Source organism: Pelecanus crispus, chromosome Z (assembly GCF_030463565.1).
Source record: "Pelecanus crispus isolate bPelCri1 chromosome Z, bPelCri1.pri, whole genome shotgun sequence".
In the NCBI taxonomy this organism is placed as follows: domain Eukaryota; kingdom Metazoa; phylum Chordata; class Aves; order Pelecaniformes; family Pelecanidae; genus Pelecanus; species Pelecanus crispus.
Genome location: NC_134676.1, coordinates 39,205,380 through 39,226,275, shown reverse-complemented (window position 1 = coordinate 39,226,275; position 20,896 = coordinate 39,205,380). Strand labels below are relative to the sequence as shown.

The 20,896-nt window shown below is 38.6% G+C and overlaps 1 protein-coding gene across 1 annotated transcript in view; it reads right to left on the bottom strand.

Moving 5' to 3' along the window:
- Positions 1–314: 314 nt before the first annotated feature.
- The window catches only part of TRPM6 (transient receptor potential cation channel subfamily M member 6), a 94,527-nt gene continuing 73,945 nt past the window's right edge, over positions 315–20,896 (bottom strand). Inside the window, exons 30-39 of the mRNA XM_075727092.1 lie at positions 18,585–18,643; positions 17,110–17,135; positions 15,264–15,314; positions 12,929–12,994; positions 10,288–10,574; positions 9,944–10,026; positions 9,204–9,409; positions 7,234–7,285; positions 1,362–1,468; positions 315–433 (exon numbers count right to left, since the gene is read on the bottom strand). Coding sequence (XP_075583207.1) covers positions 315–433; positions 1,362–1,468; positions 7,234–7,285; positions 9,204–9,409; positions 9,944–10,026; positions 10,288–10,574; positions 12,929–12,994; positions 15,264–15,314; positions 17,110–17,135; positions 18,585–18,643 — 1,056 coding nt within the window. The remainder of the gene's footprint in view (positions 434–1,361; positions 1,469–7,233; positions 7,286–9,203; positions 9,410–9,943; positions 10,027–10,287; positions 10,575–12,928; positions 12,995–15,263; positions 15,315–17,109; positions 17,136–18,584; positions 18,644–20,896) is intronic.

The window sequence follows — 20,896 nt, the reverse complement described above, 5'->3', positions numbered from 1 at the left end:
CCTAAGAAAGCACAGCTTGGAAGTATAATCCATATTTCAAAAAAAACCCAAGGCACTGATGAGACAGTTCAGCCAGCTAAGGGGTGACCTGCTCCTAGCAATTCACTGAACTGTGCGAGAAAGACCAGCACAAGAGCACGGAAGGGGAGTAAATAAAGATAATTTTTTTTATTCCTTGCATATAGGGTCTGTCAAGGGCAGACAGATGCTGCACTCAGACACCTGTGTTTTATTCTTTTGGACTGACCCATGGCAGTGATAAGGGGCAGGTTTTTGAGCATGCAAACACATGGGCTCTGCTCACAGCCACCACTTCACAGCCGCGTGTCATACTCCAAAGGCTCATCTGCATCGTCAGCTCCTCTGGTGCTTGTCTCCATTTCTATTTCGAAGGCTGGACCAACCCTTTCCAGTGTGTAGTCACTTCTTAAATCTATGGCAAGAAAATAAATTCAATGATGCAGCCAAGTAAATGTTTGAAAAGCACGTACACCCCAGGCAGTGTCCAACCCAGTGACTGGTGGCAGCTTGTTAGCTGTTGCCAGGAGGAAGAAAATCTGCAGCAGGGCAAATCAGAGCCAGGGGGATGTGAGCCCTGGGGGGACCCAAAATGGAGCTGATGGGAATGAACCTTCCCTGACTGTATTAATTCAGCCAATTTTCACCTCTATTATCTCTAGCTGCCACAGACACAAATAATCAAAAACAGTAACATTGCAGTTTCTGTTTCAGAATGAAACAGCAATTATTGCTCCATGTAGGCACTGCAATGAAGGAGCTTTCCCCTAGAAAAAAAAAAGGTGGGTGGAAATTCATCCAGCACAGCAATCTATTTTGGCTTTGAGTCTTTTAAATCTGCCCCACATCAAACAGAAGCACATTCTATCAAATCTAACACGAACAACAGGCAATCCAACTAAGCAGAAGTAAGTGCTGCAGCATATAGGACCCTATCCCAGGGCCAGGAAACCTCCAGTGAGTTTTTCCCTGACTAATGCATTGCCAATTTTTAGATCGTTACTCTTTCTCATTCTAAAAATTATTGTTGATGTTATCTGTAGTGACGACCCTGGAAAAATGAGCTACCATTTTGCAAAGCAAAGGAAACAATTCAATGGGTACAAGTTTTAATGCTGAATCCTAACATCAGGTTGATAAGCTCCAACCCTTACACAGTTGCTGGGAGAAAGAGCAAGGTAAAAGAGCAATATTCTCACATCCGCCTTTGCACAGAGAGTGTACCTGTTATAAACTTTTAGCTCAATAGAATCCAGTTCTTGTCTTTACAGCACACCTAGGCCTTTACTCCTAGCACTTAAAAAGTTATACATAGATTAAAAATTAATCTTTATTTTGCATACCAGGAAGTTTCAGCCTCCTGCAGCAAGAGTTACAACGATGCTTTGTGATGAAATTTCTTATTGCACCTTCTCCTAGGTTTGCTGGTCCAAATACCATCTTTCCAGATCTAAAAGAAATATTATTAAATAATCAGTGAACTCTAAATAAAGCTGTTGTATTGTTGTTGAGCAGTTGCTGAGGGAGACGATGATGTTTTCTATTTTTTAAATCAGAGATGTTAGCCCTTTGTATAAAGACAATCAAAGCTTGGCATATATCACAAGTTTCTTAGCTCTGGGACAAGAAAAACGCCAATTCTAGTAAAGTTTTAGCCTACATATACCCCACACTACTTTTCCTTCGTGCTGCATCTCAGAGATGCTCTAAAGCTAGACAGGACAGACCCAGCAGTTCCTACTAAAACGCTCAAAGAAAATTTGGGCACAGCGACATTTAGACAATATAGGCCAGAATCTGAGTGACTCTGTTGCAGCCACCACTCATTCTCATCAAGCAAATGGTTTGGTTCTGGTTTTGATGGTAGACATCTGGGAACAAACCAGAGGTAGCAAGCACTTTTACCTTATTTAAGAACAGAAAGCCAAAAGCAAGCAGAACCCTAGTCACATCAATATGCAGCACAGAAAAAAACCCACAGTACGCTGCTGACAAGCAAGGCTTTAAAATTTACTGGCTTCTTCCTATGCTCATTTCCATGTGTCTGCACTCAGGCCAATTCAGCAACGTTACTAGGGGATCCATTTGTGGAAGTGTATTGCATATTCTGAATGAAGCTGACACAATTACAAACAGAAGCAAGCTATAACCACACATGTATTATAAGTATTACATAATTATAACAGATTCTTAATGTAGTCTGAAAGATCAGTATTCATTAATTTTAATATTGCTCCACCATTATTCTCAAGAATTTAATTGACATTCTAGGCATCACGGAACACAGCATACAAGAAACACTTCCAAAGAAACTTTATGAATGCTAGTATTTTATTTTAATGATATGCAGAGTGGAAACAACACATTTTAAAATCTGAAATCAATTACAGCTCTGAGAAGCTATAGAAAAATATTTTAACTCTCTCAATTCTATCTGTAATCCACACATATATTCTCTCTAAAGAAAGGAGTTTTCAAATATGACACTCTCCCCTTTCACACAGGAGAAAAGCAATGATTAGCCAAAGCTACTATAGAAGCTTAGTATCTCTCTCATTTCTGGCTGACACTAAAGACTATCTGTCTCCTGGATCATCTGAAGGACTCATCTAATCAGCCTTTACTGCAAATTAGTATATCAAATGAGGCAAGAAGTGAAATATTATTGAAAATGCCATATATTCTGGAAAAGAGGAGGCTGAGGGGAGACCTTATCGCTCTCTATGACTACCTGAAAGGAGGTTGTAGTGAGGTGGGTGTTGGTCTCTTCTCCCAAGTAGTTGGCGATGGGATAAGAGGAAACGGGCTCAAGCTGCACCAGGGGAGGTTTAGCTTGGATATTAGGAAAAATTTCTTCATGGAAAGGGTAGTCAAGCATTGGAACAGGCTGCCCAGAGAGGTGGTGGAGTCACCATCCCTGGAAGCATTCAAAAAGCAGGTAGACATGGCACTTTGGGACATGGTTTAGTCTAGTCTACCCTTAATTGGTTTAGTGTGGACTTGGTAATGTTAGGTTAAGGGTTGGACTGGATGATCTTAAAGGTCTTTTCCAACCTAAACGATTCTATGATTCTATATACACTTTAAATGACATGATGCTATAAAGCTATTTCTATCCCCTGGTATAATCTGGTAAAATGCCAGTAAGAATAGAACATACTTAAGTACTCGCTTGGGTGGGCATATGAAATTGAGAAGACTTAACTAACTCCAAGGCTACAGAACCACTCTGATACTTCCTCGGAACTAACTGTTATTCCATGCAAAGTGCAGCTAATAGCACAAGACAGACTGGTAATTTTCTCATGCTGTTGTGAGATAAACAGGGATACTCTCTGCAACACGTGAAGTAATCTTTCGTCTCTACCCCATGCTGGCAATGGTTCAAGAGGAATACTGCATTTAAATTTGGAAAACCACTTCAAGAAATATGAGGATAAATTGGGAAAATAACAAGAATGACCAGCAGTTGAGAAATCATGACATACATGGAAAGACTAGGGGGTAGCCTAAAAAGAAAAAAAGGAAATTGAAGGAGAAGATGGTGACCATCTTTGCACTTACTGAAATTTTTTTCTCTATGTTGACAGTAGACAGGACCCAAAAGAAATGTTTCAAGAAGAAAATCTGGAAAAATCTTTCAGACAGTAATGATAGCAATCTATTGAAAACAGATGCTCTGGGAAGCTTTTAAGGTCATTCTTGGAAGACCTTAAGACTTGTCTGTGCAAGACCTGTAAAGCCAAGAATGACCCAGTGCAGAAGAAGAACGAGCTGAACTCTTCTGGTCCCTTCCAACCCTACAAATGTTTTATAAACAAGGTCACTGTCCTGCTTATTCAAGGTCCGATTGTGTCTCCAAGGAGAGAAAAATACTGAGCCCAGCTTTCCTATTTCCCAAGCAGATGCACTAATGTGAGCTTATTGGCTTAAAAAAACAAGACATGTTCCTCCTCTTGTGCAGAACCTGTGCAGAACAGTTATGGTCCATAAATGCCTACCGTATTGTACCAGACTGGTCCTGGCTGACAGGCAGGTAACACAGACTGTGCTGATGCAAAGAGTGCTCCTTATAGTCCAGAGCTACAAATGCCCAAAGCAGACAGTAAAACATTTACAAAGCTTTACTGATGGAAGGTAAAGGACTGTGGGGAGCTTCATGGCAAGTAGCACCTTTCTAGGGAGGTGCCCAAGTCATTTATTCAGCATGTTTTTGTAGGTTTAGCTTCCAGTCCACCTGTTTCAGTTGTGCAGCTTTCTAAAGTAGAGGTTCAGTTCATGCAGATGTTTTGTCTACTGGCAGCAATTCAACCGTAAATTGTTTGGCTGGAAGTGCACAGCTTGGTAAATATTCAATAGATTTGTTCTTCAAAACACATGCTAATGAGTAGCTTCAGAGAACTTGGTCTCCACTCATTACTAAAACCTTCAAGCCCATCAGTAACTGCTTGGAAGCTTTCAAAAGAGAGCATAGCACCTCTGACTCCTCCTTTTCACATGTTTGTAATGAGATTTTTGACAGCCAGCACCCTTTTTCTCACCTCTCTCAGCAGGCCTAATGCATCAGTTCTTTCCAATTTGAAACTCAGCCCACTATTTTCCTCATCTCTGAATCTTCTCTACAGACACTCTTCACCTAGTGTCTGTGAAAGCTTCACCTCTGCGGACTTTGTTGTGGATTTGGCAAGGAGTACACGCTAAAAAGAGCATCCAGAGTACTGCTTATGATGCAATTCTTGCCAATGTTTGGGCACTACAGGAGTCTGCAGGGACTGCACTGTGTCACGACCTTGCTGCTGTGCCTTGATTACTTCTGCTTTCAAAGGAAATCTTTTCATGAACTTTATACCTGTATCATTTTATCACTTTATACATCCTATGCAGTGCACATGGCCAGATCTTCAATTGATGTTAAATATCCATGAAGTTACACCGATTTACATCGGGATCTGTCTGAGGTGTCACAGTATCAGGCACACTTTCCAAACAGATCTGTTATTTTTGTCTTGACACTGTGTATAAAACAAACCAAGACACAATGCACTATCACAGAGCTAGGGGTCACATTTTGCCATTACAAAGTCCATTTCAAGACAGCATGCAGAACACATGAAATAAAAGACTCATTACAAGATAATGACATGAGACACTAAATCAATGGAATTAAAGAAGCAAAACATAAATAATTTAATTATAAGTAGTGCTAAAATTTGAATCAGCCCCATCAGTCAGATGCCGTCTATTTTCTCCCAGGCTTCTAAAAGAACGTAAGCTCAAAGCAACTTTTGAGGCAGTGCACAGGTTTTGATTAAGTATCTTACCTACAAGTGAAAACTTAAAACAGATCTTGCTACTGCCAGAAATGTTTCTCTTGTGAGCAAATGAAGGTTAGAGCAAAGACAGTGCTTTTACATTGTTGTTGTTATTACTATTTTAGAAAGTGTTTCTTGGAATTGGGTATCTGCCAGCTGCTTACAGAATCCATCCACAGTTTCACTGCCTTATTCCTTTAGATCCCTGAATCAAAACAATATAGTTCCACAACTTGCTGTTCTGAAGATTTCCCTGAACATAAGAAAATCAAGCTGGTTTTGATTAATTAATCAACGCTTGCTCTTTAACTAGGACTTGACTGTTTTGCAGACAATAAAAAACAAAACAACAAAAAGTTCTGAAAATAAGATCTGTGTGATCAAATCTTAGTAAGCATGACAAAATTATTTAATCACAAAAATAATCCAGAAGGACACTAATAAATATAAGCTTTGAGATAATGTAGATAAATATTATTCCTATTTTAAAGATGATAAGCTGAGTTGCCATGTGAAGTACTGTGGTCAATGACTGGCCACAGTGTTCAGTAATAACTATTACAGTTTTTGCTACTACTGATATAAAAAATCCACTTGAACAGTAGTAAACCAGACTTTTATACATCTGTAGCAATACCTTAAAAATGTTTGCTAAAATCTAGCGAACAGCTACATAACTGACCTCTCTGCCTTTCTATCCTAAGGTATCCTTGTGCTTTTGTCATTGTCCTATGACATACTTAGGGCAAAGACTTTGTCACTGTGAGGTGCTCAGCATACTTTTGATGTTGCTTCCAAAATAAATGCTATATGGCCAATACACCTACATTCATAATTAGACATTCATACAATATTAATACCGTCATTTATTACTAATCTTATTAATGAAATATTAATAACGGTCCCAGAACTAAGAACCTGCTTCCAAAATTAACTTGTTCTGAGTTCTAGGCAAGTCATCTGATATTTCTGTAGTTAATTGCCCTTTGTATTAAATCAGACTATTCATATTTATATCTTCCTTCCTTCCAAACATGAAACACCCCTTCAATCAGATGACATGAGCTGAGCAAGAGGGAGCCACGTGGAGCACAAGACAGTGGAGGGGCACGGATGCCACGGCACAGCTGGAGAGATGTGTGGGTTTAGGAAGATTCACCAGAGAAGAGGACCCTGCAGGACAGCAACCATCAACACCACTGCTTCTCCTCACACTACAGCAAATACCAGTGAGGAAAAAAGTCGCAGGATGGGAGAATGGCCATGATTCTGATTCTGAAATTTGATGCATGAAGGCAGACTGCCACTTCTGTGTAGTCTCTCTAGTTTTTATAACTTTCCACATATGATTTACCATCTCTGTATCACAGTTCTGAGATTGTAATGTGCAGTGTGCTTAAATGCACCACTAGGACCTATCAGAAAGATCAGAGATCCACAGGCCCTCTCCTCATCCTCTTAAGCCATTGTGGCCCCATGTACTCCATGAAACAGTGCCCCACCAGGCAGGGGAAACCGGACTGCCACATTTAAGTTACTGATGACCTCTTTCAGTGCAAACTTGTGAAAAGACTTACAGGGTCTTCCATCTCCCATTCCTGCTCTCCCTGCATAGCCCTGGAAAACTCCTGTGCTCCCAGCACAGCAACACAGACTCTCCCCACCTTTCACACACCACTCACCACATGTTGAGAGCTGGGACACTTACAGTGCCCCAAGTCCACAGTCCTCTAAAGCACAGAGGATGATGTAGTCTCTCCATTGCTATCATACCTTCATTTAACACAAACACCATGCAAAAAATCATTAAATCACTCACACAAAACATAAAAACCACTCTAAATATACAGACTGTTGGCAAAACATCTGAAGTGAATGATAATTTCATCAGAGAGAAACCTACTTTTTGTCTTCAGGTTTAATCACAGACGGATCTGTAAGGTTTTCCCCAACACCTACAACAAAATCAACAGTGTGTATTACAAAGGAAAGTAGTCACAATTTCATAATCTGGCACTTAATGAAAATATAATTATCCATTTTCTTTGTAGATCATAAAGTGTCATAGTTAAAGTGGTCATGAGTTAAAAAGAAAATGCCATGAGTATAAAAATCTGTTACGTATTGGCAAACATAGAGTACTTATTACAGTCCTGACTTCAGCTGCTTTGAGGTTTATTTATATATAGATGGAAGGCTTATGCAAATGCACTAAATATTACGCTGAAGTTCAACTATGCAAAATGTGACTAACCATGAGACTGCTATTCAAGTTGGAGTAAAGGTATTAATCAGATGTGGATCTTACTGATATCAATAGATCTACCCTCAGACACACGTTCTCTTCAAGGTAACAAACACAACAACCCACAACTTCGTGATCTGCAAATGCTTGGGTCTGTTATCCCTTTTTTCTTCTGGGTGGGCATGGAAGCATATTCAATAAATAATTCCATTATGGTACCTCAATGCTGATACCTATGTTGCTGTTTTCCCCAAACTGATGACACCACTTTGCCAAAATGCTCTTTTCTCATATCTGAGTAAATCGTTGTGCTTTTACACTAATGAAAAATGTCTATGATCACATGATACACAATTATTTTTATTTCAATAGGCCACTGATAGTAAGTTTATATTCTGCAACAATCAGTAAAGATTATGGAAATAGCGTATTGTGATTGAAATACCCACAAATTGCAATACTCTTCAATGAAGGTCATTTCAGTTCATGTAAATTAGACAAGATGTGGTGTATATATATGTGGAGATGGCCTAGTATTATATAGTAAATGGTAATAGAGAGTAATCTTATTAGAACTCCAAGGGGAGCAGCCCTTGCACTTTTCCTAAACTCCAGATTAGAGAACTACAAGATAAAGATGAAGTCAAAACTAGAGCAGATTTCAGTTTGCTTGAGATGGAAACTGAAGCTCCAGTCTTGATGAGTTTTACATAGATGTTTAAATTCTCCATGTCTGAGCCAACACAGTTGGTCTGGAACTGTTGAGAGTTGTATAATAAACCCAAGCAAACTTCAGACAAATTCTAGTAGGCTATGGTGAAGACACACTTACTCTTTCTGTATTTTTCTTCATGTGCAGCTAAAACCAAATGACGGCAAGGATGGAATTATAGGTTTATTTTGCATAATAGGCATGTCTTTTTGTAATTCACAGCTTCTGCATGCTGTAAAATGTAAATATGTTAAGTCTCTGTCTACCCATACACATTTCCCTTGACAGAAATGACAAACAATAGTGTTTATACTGTTTGATGGGTGCTGTTCATCTTCTGAGCATTGTCAACTGTTTTATCTCTTTAAAATATGCCATGTTCCCACTTACACATGTACAGTAAAGTGATCACATGCTCTTTGAAGGAGTTACCAGACTTTGCGAATAGCATTCAGGCTTGCAGCTTATGTAAACTGCTTACAGATTTATTAATATGAAAAATAAAAAAATACAGATAGCAGTTCACTCTTCTGACAGATATACACATACATTAAGTGTGCATATATACATAGGTATGCTTGAATCTCTGTATTATTTATATCTCTTAATAAAAATAAAAATACCTTAACTGTGGAGTGGTTTTTTGGAGCTGCCTGAAATGTTCCTGCACACTTTATCTACCTGCTCTTTTGCCCATTCAGCCTAGACATATCTGAAGCCAAATTATTTTCCCATTACAACTATATTAATCCAGAGTGTTTCTGTGGATACTCATTTATCGCTGCCACACAACAGATATCTGGGGTTTCTTGAGCTTTGCCAGTATGTAAATGAGTACAGAATTTGGTCCATTCCTCAGTCTTACATTCTCTTTTGAGAGAATAGTTTCAAATAGTGATCCCATGCTAGCAGTCACCTTGCAAATCCAGGACAAGGAGCTCCCCACGGGTGTACACGTAGGTCCAGTGAGAGAAGGCCAGCATCAGCTCTTCCAGCAAGCTGCTGGGAGTAATCTCGTCTCCGTTGTTGTTGTTATATTTCCGAAACTCGCCAGTCATGTACTTTTCAATGGTCAGCCACTGGTTCGCTGAATGGCAGTAGATGAGGAAAACTTCCAGGAACCTGTAGATATAAATGCTGTCTATCAGGAGCTGGCAGAGTAATGAACATCCTCACAGTCAGCACACGGCATGATGCAAAGTAAATATATCAAGAAGGAACACATATCTTCTCTAGCTGGAGCGTTTTGAACAGCAGGGAGTACCAAATGGTAGACAGCACAAAGGCTTTCTCGGTTCAATAACTCTCAAAACAAAGCACTTGATCAGAAAGTATGGACAAACAACATAATCTGATTTACTCCAGCCCTCTGTAAATAAGCTATATCAAATTGTCTTACGGTAACTGTATAAAAGGCAATTCTTGCTTAAGACTAAGGAACAGCGTTATGAAGAAGCTTATTTTGCCATCACATGTAGCTATAAAGACAAAGTTCAAAGCTGCCTACCTTTCCTGTTAAAAAGTTGATTAACTATCATTAAGCTGTGTAAGCAACAGCTGTTTCAACCCACTATGGAAAAGAAGGCTGCACTAGACCTGGGACACAGCTGAGAAGAGAAACTTCTGGCACCTAATACTTAAAGACACTAATTTTACCTTGGAGTATAGGGAATAGTATGAGGCTTCACTTGATTGAAGGTATAGATTAACTTCTGGGCAGCCCTTTGCTGTTGGATCTCCTGAAGAAAATAATATTATAAACATTACTTTCATTTTCATGAAGAAAGGTGTCATGAATTTGTCAAAACAAACAAACAAACAAATACTTGACTGTATACTGTTTACAAATGAGAGATGTATCTTTCTCAAAACCTTTTTTCCTTCCAAAAGGTAACATCAAACCACATGTCAACCATGCTGAAGACATTCACATGTAAGCAGTATAACATTTAAGGCATATCAGGCTAGACCAGTCAGTGTGCCTTCAGGTCTGAACTCACCCTCAGGCAGAGATGTAACACTGTGCCATCATGAAAGATCTTTTGCCAAGTCTGAACCACCTCTGGCAGAAAAGACTTCACAATAAATACTTGTCCCAACTTTAATACATCATTCTCAGACCAAGTACAAATGACCTTCATGGCCCTCCGCAGACCTCCATCCATCTCCTCCCGTGACAAGACTTGGATCATTGCAGCCATACCACGCTGGGACCAGGAAGACATGCTTTTATCAAGGTTCATAGGTGAACTTTCTTCTAGCCGATAGACCGTCACTTCCTCTCCGGCTTAAATAAAAGGAAGTTTTGTTAGCAGAAATCACACATTGCAGAATCAGCAATTTGCAACAACATTGCATTTTGATTTGGTATCTTAAAATGATGTACAACTTTACATACCTTTGCAAGTCACACTTTAACAGAGAGCTTTTTTACCATTACTGTTCATCTGTGTGAAAACTTCCCCAGCCTAAATTTTCACTACTTACTACATACGTTCCACTTAAGATCTACTGTGGTAACATAAATGGTACAAAGAGCTTGTATTAAGCCTCTAAGCAGAGATGAATTTAAGACCTCCTGCACACTTGCACACAAACAAAGCTCGCTGACATTCTGGTCTATATAAATCAATCATCTCATTCGCCACAGCCTTTTAAGTACTTAAAAATGGTTGAGCTTTAAAAGTATGTATTTTTAAATGGTCACCATTTTATCTCCAGCGTATGAACTTTAAATATACTGAGTGTGGCTCCCTCTGTTTATGCACTTATGTGGAAGGGGAATTTTTAGTAAGACTTGTTTTAAGTTAACCAAGATCCATGGAACACTCACAGTATTTTCCTTGTAATTTTGCTTAACAAAAAAAAAAAAAAACAAACAAATAAACAAGACAAACAAGCACACACAGCTTGTAATAGTTATCGACTACAAAATTAAAGGGCTGGACAGTGCCACCTTTTGATGCAGAGAGCTGAGAGTTGTTTCAAAAGTGGTGACTTGGCCACAATGAGCCAGGGAAATTAGATTGAAAAGGACATGACTTTCCTTGGAGAAAGGAACTGTAGGAAAACAAACTAAAGCACATTAACAGGAAGTTTACAGTTTTGGTGTTTGAAACTAAGATTTGCCTTTTTCCTAGAAATTCCAATGTTATTTGTACTGCACAAAATTTCAGATGTTCTGCTCCTGCTAGTAACATTTTTCTGAGAGCAGAACAAACCTGGTGAGCTTTAGCCCAGTCACAATCTGTTTCCCTATATAGTTGTAATAGCATTCCTTTTTTGCAGCATAAGCGAGACACCTTTCTGTTGCAACCATTTGTAAACTAGCAGAAAAGTGGACTGATTTTTTAAACCTGCCTCTCCTTCTTGCAACTCATATTGTTTACAATGTTAATTCATAAGAAACAGGTTTTCACTGGCAAGTCTGATGAGGTAACTACATCTGCAAAATGGCAAAGAATGGCATAAAGAAGGACAAACTGGATTCAGATTAGTAGACTTCTTCCCGACTCCCGAGCCTACTGTCACCAGTTAGCACAAATATAGATGCTGTCGAATGCCACAATTTGTGCACATTTTAATTTAAAATAAAGCAATAGAAAAGCCAGTGTCTTACATGAAAGACAGACACTTGAATAAAGATACTATAACTAGACACATTTTTTAATCTTACATTAATTCTTCATTTTATTATCTTTTGACAATTTAATACCTAGAAAGGTGTCTCCTGAGAGCTTCAAAGATTAGAATGTTCAATATGCTCATAGCTATATTAATTATCTGCAGCAATCTGGTCCCAAGAAATCCTATGATGCTGCAAGTATCAGCAATTAGTTGCTGTGAGACAAAATATTCTACCCATTGAAAAGAAGGCACCTAGAACTCAAGTGTCTAGAGGCAGAGCTGCTGCTGCAGTAAGCCAATACTGCACACTAATTTAAGAACTCTTCCAAACAAATTATGTATTATTCTCTACCACTCTTCAGTTACAGCACAGTTCTCTTCCTTGGTACGCTACAAGCCTTCTATACCAGGTACAGGAGTAATGCTCCTTCAACCAATACCTGGTTTTCTTGTGGATGGGATATCCTACACCTATACCTACATGCATGTGTATGAGCGAGAGAAAGAGAGAGAATGGAGGTGTTAATGTTAAGGGGAAACTTTTTGCTGTTTTTTGTTGTCTTTAGCTGTCCTAATGATAGGTATAGAGAAGATGGAGTTAGACTCACCTCTGAGGTTGACAGTAATCACATGAATGCAAACAGATACAAGTTACAGCAAGGGAAACCCCAACAAGTACTGGGAAAAATACTAGGTTCTCAATGAAGTCAGTCAAACACTGGAAGAGGTTGTCCAGTGAAGCTGAGGAATCTCCATTCATAGACATATTCAAAATGCAATTGGACAGGCTCTCAGCAACCTGATCTGAATCGGCCATAAAGGGAGTTGGACCAGATGACCTCCAAAAGTCCCGAAATTACTGCATGACTACAACTGTACCCTGGTTCATCTCTTTCAGAAAAGAAGAATTGCTGAAATTCATCCAAGGAAATTTCTCAAACACAGTCTTTAACAAAAGATAATGCACTGACTATTTATAAAACAAAAAAACATAACCAAGAAGTTGGTACTCACCAAAGAGCTGGACTGGTGTAAATGGTATGGTCTGAGCAAGTCTCATTAAGTTGTTTCTTTCAACAGCTGCAAACAACATAGATTTCACTACTATACTGAAAAAACATCAAGCTGGCTGAGGTTCAAAAACAGCTGGTGGCACTTTACTGTAGCGTACAAAGCCAAGGAGGCTGCAGCGTGATCCTGTGTGAGATCTGATCACCATTCAACCCAGCTAGCAATTGCCCTTTGCCCACCCATGGAATCTCACAAGCACCAGCTGCCACTCTTTCCCCCGTTCATTGATTCCCTTCTTCCAAGGAAACAGGCTCTCTGGGATAAGCTCCTTGCACCCTGGCTAGAAGGACTGCTTCTGCTAACTCTTCATCCTCCTCGTTCCACCAAGGGCTGCTACTACTTCCTCCTCCTGCTGGCTCCAGTGCAGCAACATTCACACTGTGCCAATGAGATGCACCAGCCCCCGCTGCCCTCACTGCCTGTCTCTGTCAGACTCAGAAATACCTGGGGATTTAGCAAGGCATCACAGGAAAATCCAAGCTTGCCCTGCACAGAGCACTGTTTCTTCACCTGGGGCCCTCACCAAACAACGTCAGTACCATTATTATATCTCCCTAATTGGCAGCTTTTTTCTCAGGCAAACACCCTCAAAACTTCAGAGCGCCAACTAAGTATTTATGGATTTGTCCTTACAATGACTCACTCACCAGGAAGCGGGAGCAAGTTGTGAAGTAAGCCGCAAAGAGGGTAAGACTAGAACAAGCAGGCAACTCCGATGCTATGGTGCTGACTGCCTAATTTCCCTATTCAATGGCTGAAGACAAAACTAGCATCCAAAGCAGAGAGTGAACCACAGCAGAGCTGTGCTTCTCTGCAGAGCAACCAAAAAGCCCTGATGGCAGACTCTTCCAGAGCTTGGACACCACCTGTCCTGCTTTTTAAGATTACTACTCTAAGCAGAAATTAACTAGATATTATTTATACCAGAAGGAGAGAGCAAAGAGGACCCATGACATGCCAACCCATGACTTGGGGCTCTCATTTGAGAAGATCTGCATTTCAGACTCCACTTCAAGGCTTGTTTACATATTCTGAATTCAACAAGCATTGGTTAACATGTCTGAATAGTTTTGGAGCATGGACTGAAAATCAAGGTCCTCCCCTGATTTCTCACTAAGAACATGCTCTGGTCATGGAATTAGTGCATAGCAGGGACAAGGATGTGAACAGAGGAGCTGCCAGACCTGTACCAGCACTCACTGTAGAACCTCCAGAAGCAATGTGAAGTGGACTTACACCAGATGCTGAACCTGGGTCAAAACTCATGTTCTTTTGGGTGTGCAGAGAGGCACAACTGTATTTGCACAAAGTGATAGCAAAAATAATGCATAAGCAGTATATGCTGCGGGATTTTAGTATCAAACTTTTGGGCTTAGTTGGCTAAATTCTATCCCGATCTTCCTGAGGAAAGAAAACCTACACTGGAAACCTCTCAAGACATTTGTCAACTCATAATGGAAACCACTCTCACCTGTGCTAAAAAGTCCTACCTAATCTCTAATAGCATGCCTGGTGAGAGCCAAATTAATCACTGCAACAATGCCACAATGTCAGAGAAATTACTCCTGTACACTGATTACAAACCAGGAGGTGTTATTCCCAGTGAAAATCGCATAGTTTTTTGAACTTCAGGAGGCTGCTAATGCTTCTGGTTTACCCCAGGCTTCCCTTTAAAGGAGGCCAAGTCCTGTAGGCAACAGAGACATCTACTGGCAAGCTCTCCACAGTTCTCCTCTGGGAAAAACTGAAATCCAAGCCTTGTGGGAAAATCCGTACATATTCAGTTCAGGAAGAGACAGGACTGCAGGCAATTAGCAACCAAATGATTTATTCCCTGCCAGATTTCCAGGAGTTCATAGGTATATAAACACAGATTAAGTAGTACAGGACCAATTAACTGAAGAAACCAATTCCAGAAAGTACAAAGGACGATGCGGGAGGTGTGAGGGGAAGTGACAGCTATAAACAGATGACTGCCTCTTCTGCCCCCCCCAGGAATCAGAGCTATATTCACTGTTTCCACTGATATTTTGAAAGTGATTATCTACATTCTGCTCTGAATTTGCCAGAAATACCCGGAATGGAGCAATTAGCAGCAAGAAAATAATTCATAATTTCCTCACTGGAGTGTTAGGCATGAATTAATACAGAACCTCCTTAGCAGTGGGCAATTGTGCAACTCTTCAAAGTGAAAATCACAGAGGATGACAAGGGAAGAACTAATGTTCTTTTTAATTTGTTAAATTACTCAGCTATCATTCTGGTGTCTCATGCTTACCAGAGTAGTGATGATGCAGATCTTGAGATGTTTTCAAGCAGGCAAAGCTATCTGAAATAATGTTAAAGCATCATTTCATTAATTATTATACCAGAGATAAATGCATGATTTTTTTAAATTCCTTCCATCCCAGAGTTTGTCATGAAACAGATAAATCAGAATTTACCATCTCAGCACGCTAAAGAGGAGAAGTATTACTAGGCTTTAACTATGTTATAATGTACAATATATTGGCAGATTTCAGTCATCAGTGTAATATAGCCAGATGACTTATTTATTCAGGGAAATGGTGGGAAACATGTGATATTAACCTCAAGGACATGTAGCTTCTCTAAGCCAATTACACCTCTGGGATATTAAAAGCACTTTGCTGTCCATCATGCTTCACAGCCTCCCAAAGGCATGATTTTTCCAACTCCATCCTCAGTCATTAAGCATTTCATTAACTATACTATTACACCGAAGTTATAATAATACTGTCCCATTAACCCACAACATCTCAAATACTGTTAAAATATAAACAGACAAACAGTTTCTGTGGTTACATATTTAACAGGCACAGCCAGATCAAATTTGTCCAAAAATCTTTGTTTTCTAAAAAGTCTTTTTAATAAAAACAAGATTAACGAGCATGTTTCCATTAATTAGATGAAATCACTTTGTTCTATTGGAAAACAATCCTTCAAAATGCTAGATTTTAGAAAATATGTATACTGTACTACTTTTAATTCTGAAAAACAAGATAATCAAAACTGAATCTTCATCAAAATATTTGAACATTACACTTTTCTTCTTGGTGTATTTTATTTGCTTACCTTTTCCAGTGAAAGAGGTCTTAAATAAAAAACATAAATAGATGCTGGGGGAAGGGCCAGCATCTCCACAGAGTGCCCTTGGTGATTCAAGGTCCCTTTGCTCTCTTTCTTGCTGGACCCAACTAGCTTTTGTTGCATTTTGTACGTTGTAAAAATACAAACATGAAAAGGGGAAGGGGGGGGTCTAAGTAATTCCTTTTGAGGATGGGAAAACTGGATTTTAATCAAAGCAATGATGCACTCTAGAGCGCAGCCCCACAACTCACTATGCTTGCAGCAGTGTGCTTCAGCACTGCAGCGTTTTGTGCACAGCCAGACCCAGAAAGAGCAGCTCTTGAAGGGGAGATAAGTCTAAGAGCAACTTGTTTCTGCGTCACAGCTAGCCTCCAAAAAGAGATAGATGCCCAGCTGCTCAGCCTCTTACAGCTAAGTGGCATGTCAGGAGAACTGGATGATAGACTAAAAGGCAACAAATACAAGTGAAGTCAACTAGCATTCTATTTTTGTGGAACACAGTAATTCCTTGCTATAACCTTGAATTTCTTTATTGGCTATTTCATAATGAATTCAGGCCTTCACCGATTTCATAATTTCAGGGAAACCACACAAACAAAGGAATTACACCAAACTGCAACTTGAAAAAATCAAGCATGCATTAAAAATTTTATATCACAATCTATCCTCAGGTATACAACCTGTTTTAGCTCAGATCTCTTAGACTGCCAGGGATGAAAGCAGCACCATCACCTTAAAGAGTTTCTTCTGAGAAGTACATTACCAGGCAGACTAGAGCAAAAATAGATTTTTTTTTCTTTTAAGATTTTTGCAGTTATCATGAGAACAACATGTCCTCATAAAAAAATCTTTCACTTTAAAGTATGAATTACTAACTAACATATGAATAGTTGGAACATTTTCCTATAACCCTCCAACTATAGTAAATTAACTTCCTTTTGGATTTTGTACTTCAGAATTGTCAGTGAGATTTGCAGAGTGGCATTAAAATGAATGACAAGCAACCAAAAACTTACTGTCAGTTTCCTCTGAAGTTCTCAACCTGTTTAAAAGCAAACATTTGATATTTTACTCCAAAATTTCTGTCATTAAGCTAACACTGGTACATATAAAGAGATGTCATCTACGTGACGGCAAAACTCACAAAGGTTTGATTAGCAATCACAAACTAAAATAACCCTCAGTGCAACTTTGTTCATTGCAACAATCAGCAAATAATCTTCAGTTACTGAAGAATAGCCGCATTTTTCTGCATGTTTCTTTCTCTGCTTTATGTTGAGCTGCTCTTATGATTCTGCACCGCTGTTCATATCGTTTACACTGCAATAAGAGTATCAGTTGAAGACCACTTCAATCACATACACAATTGTTCATTTTTCAATCAATGCTGAGATGTATTCAGAGCTACATAAGCCATTACCATTGCTTGCACAAAAACAGACTTTTTAAACTGATGGTCCTTTGGATTAGCAAGGATGCAGAGAGACTACAGCATCAGCATTAAGATTAAAGCAGTCTTTGTTACAGAAGACAGTGAATATGATTCACCTCACAGACCAGAGAGATCCCACTGAAGACAATAGACTAAGTGACAGAATCAGGCCACTCAATGGCCTGTAAGTCCTGCTGGTAAGTATGCAGTTTGCCTACTGCCTATAAATGACTGGGTTAAAAAAAAAAAAAAACCCAACCACAGGATGGGTAAAAACCACAGTATCTTTTTTCCTCTTCCCGTGGTGAAATCACATGGCATGTGACAGCTTTTTAGTACCTTTTATTTATTACATCCACAGTGTTACTAAGTAAGAGAGATATAAAAGAAATTGACAAAACTAAGAAAGAAAAGGAAAAGGAACATAAAGACAGCACTGCATATGGAAAAAATACCCCCAATATTAAGATAATGATCAATCAAGCTGGGAAAAAAAAACTCAAAAAACCCACAATAAAATTGAAAACGTTTTTGAAATCAGTATAGTTTCACTAAATGTAATCAAAGCTTAATAACTATTGAAAACCTATTAAGAAAGCCAAGCTGAATATTTTGTAAATGTACAGTATGAAAGAGATTAATCAGAGAATGAGAGAAGCTTTCAGGAGCTGCTAGCATTTTAATTATTAAAAAAGGAAACATGCAATTTGCACAGCAAAAGTAAATGCAACTTTTCATGCTCACCAGATTGGAATAATGGCTAGTTAAAGATGCTGTGGTGATCTTAATGATTGAATTAGAAAATTGGATTATTGTTGGAATAAAAAGGGGTGTCTATTCCACCTAAAATTACACACTTTGTTTAAGTGGATTTCCCTTATCTCCATTAATAAGGCTTCATTTAAAGAAATGTAAACAGACTGAATTGCCTTAACTCTTCGTTTCACATAAATTTCTCATCCTAAGTATAATGCAGAACTGAAGTGGAAACCTGCAGAAAGTATAGAAGTCTCTTTCAAAAGCATGTGATAAGTATCTTAACATACTAATAATACATACGAGGAGTTCCTGTTCAGATTACGTTTCTTGGTGGTTCCAAATATGCTATTACTCAAATCCTGTAAAGAAGAGAGATGCTTTTACTGGTAAAATCTGCGTATCACTGTCATATACACACTGCACAACTCAAAAAGGTACAATCTTGAAAACACTTACTGTTACGCTTATTGTTAGCATGAATAATGACACTGACAAGCAGGTGAATCACAGCATTGCCATACCTACACTAAAATGGAACTAATTTGCTCACATTACAGTTTTCCATGCTGTCGCCATACATTTGAATAAAATGCTCAGGTACCCAGCTATATCTCAATACACTCACAAAAGTATGTTAAAGGTCTTCTAATATAGACAGTATTAGACAACTCTATATTGGAAAATTCCAATTTAGAGATAGGCTTTACAGTTGTTGAAAATAAAATGCACCCTAAACCTCTGTAACAGAAGAAGGTAACAAACTGAGCAGCTTTCCAGTGATATTTAGATCACATATTTTCCAGGCCTTATAGTTAAAGAAGTACTCAAATAATCTTTTAAACTTCCAGCCATATTAGGGAAAACTGGGCCAGCTGGCCCTAATGTGCTAGTCACAAAAGGGATTATTCTTCACAGATAATGTTGCCAGGAAGATTTCAATCCTCAAAAGAAATAGAGCCCCCCCCCCAAAAGTTCAAAGACAATGAAGTTTAAACATAAATTAACTAAAATTCATCTTTGAATATTATCTGAAACTTAACTCACAATTTTTTTATTTCACTCATATTTTCACCTTGTAGCCTGCTTTCAAGACGAAAAAATCTTTAACAATATTAAAACCTTCCTACACACACCCTTGCTTTGCTCCCTGCTACTCATCAGGAGGGATTTCTGAACCACTGGTGTTCAGTGGGTAAATCTGAGAAACACCACTTCAGGAAAAATGCATTTCTTTAAAATATATCATAGTCCAAGCGGAAGACTTGGATGCAGCAACATTGTTACATCTCAGTGATATATATAAACTCTCATAACCCAGACAGGACTTAAGGAGAGGCATAGCAACTCAGTGGGTATTGGAGGCTATGTCTTGAAAGTATAAATAATTTGAAGTTTGTGTTCTGGGAAGTGACTAATTTCAGCCTAACTCCAAACCTCCTGTAATCAGTGGAATTTTTCTAAGAACTTTAAAAATCTCACCCTTGAGTTTTACCCAAGACATTTTAATATGAGTTTTGAAGCACCAGGTTACTTGGTCCCTTCACACAGTTTCCCTGACTGTACCTTTATTTTGCTTGTCTGACCCTGTGTTTCACATTTCAAAGACTTACTGATTTAGACTCCAAGCTTAGGTTTTACAGAATACAAAATCAGTAAATTTATTTCTATTTCTCTCTCTCTCCTCTTTCATACAAAACCCTGCCATTTTTAAAATTTACATTCAAGCTTTCTTCCCTGGTATTTGAGATTCAAATTCTACAGCACTCAGAACAGCAAATCTGAAAGTATCTGGTTTGTTTTCATTCCTTTAAAAAAAAAAAAAAGCAACTCATAGAATTTACAGTGAAAAATAAGCTAGGCTTTTAATAAGCTAGGCTTTTACAGATAACCATTTTAATAATCAAGAGTGCTGTAAATAAAACAGGCAAGGAAGGGTGCTGTTGAAAAAGGAAGAGGAAAGGCTTATTTCACAGTTCCTTTTCTTAATTTATTCTTTGTTAGTTTCCTTTCATACCTCCAAGACATCCCTATGCAATGTAGTGAAAGATGTATTTTTTTCCATTAGCCACATCATTTTAAAACAGATAGACATTACTATAATCCAGATTCCTGAGCCCAGTCTTCAGGAAATACAAATTGGTCTAGCTCCATCACAGTCAATGAGCCTATGTTGATTTACATAGGCAGAGGACCTTTACATTACGGAGCTGCAAATTAATTCTGTTAAATAATAAGATACGGTGGTTATAAGTCAGTGGTTAGGAAATCTAAGCTTTACAATTATTATCAATATTTAACTCCGACGTTGCAAGAAATAACTCTCTGTGTGACAGATTAAGAGCTATATAGCTAACTTCCCAAAATTTACTTCACTCTGCTAACCAGTTCCGCCCAAAGGTTCAAGACCAAGCTGCGTGCTCACTCATTGCCTAATGAAACATCAACACATGCGCCATTTCTGACAAACTTCTTCATACTCAGAACCACTTTGCGATTCAATCATTTAATATCCTACTTCAATAATCTTAACAGAGTATTAACAGCTGTTAAATTACTCATTTACTTGCACACATGCGCTGTGCCAGCAGACAACAAAAGTTCCTTATGTCTCA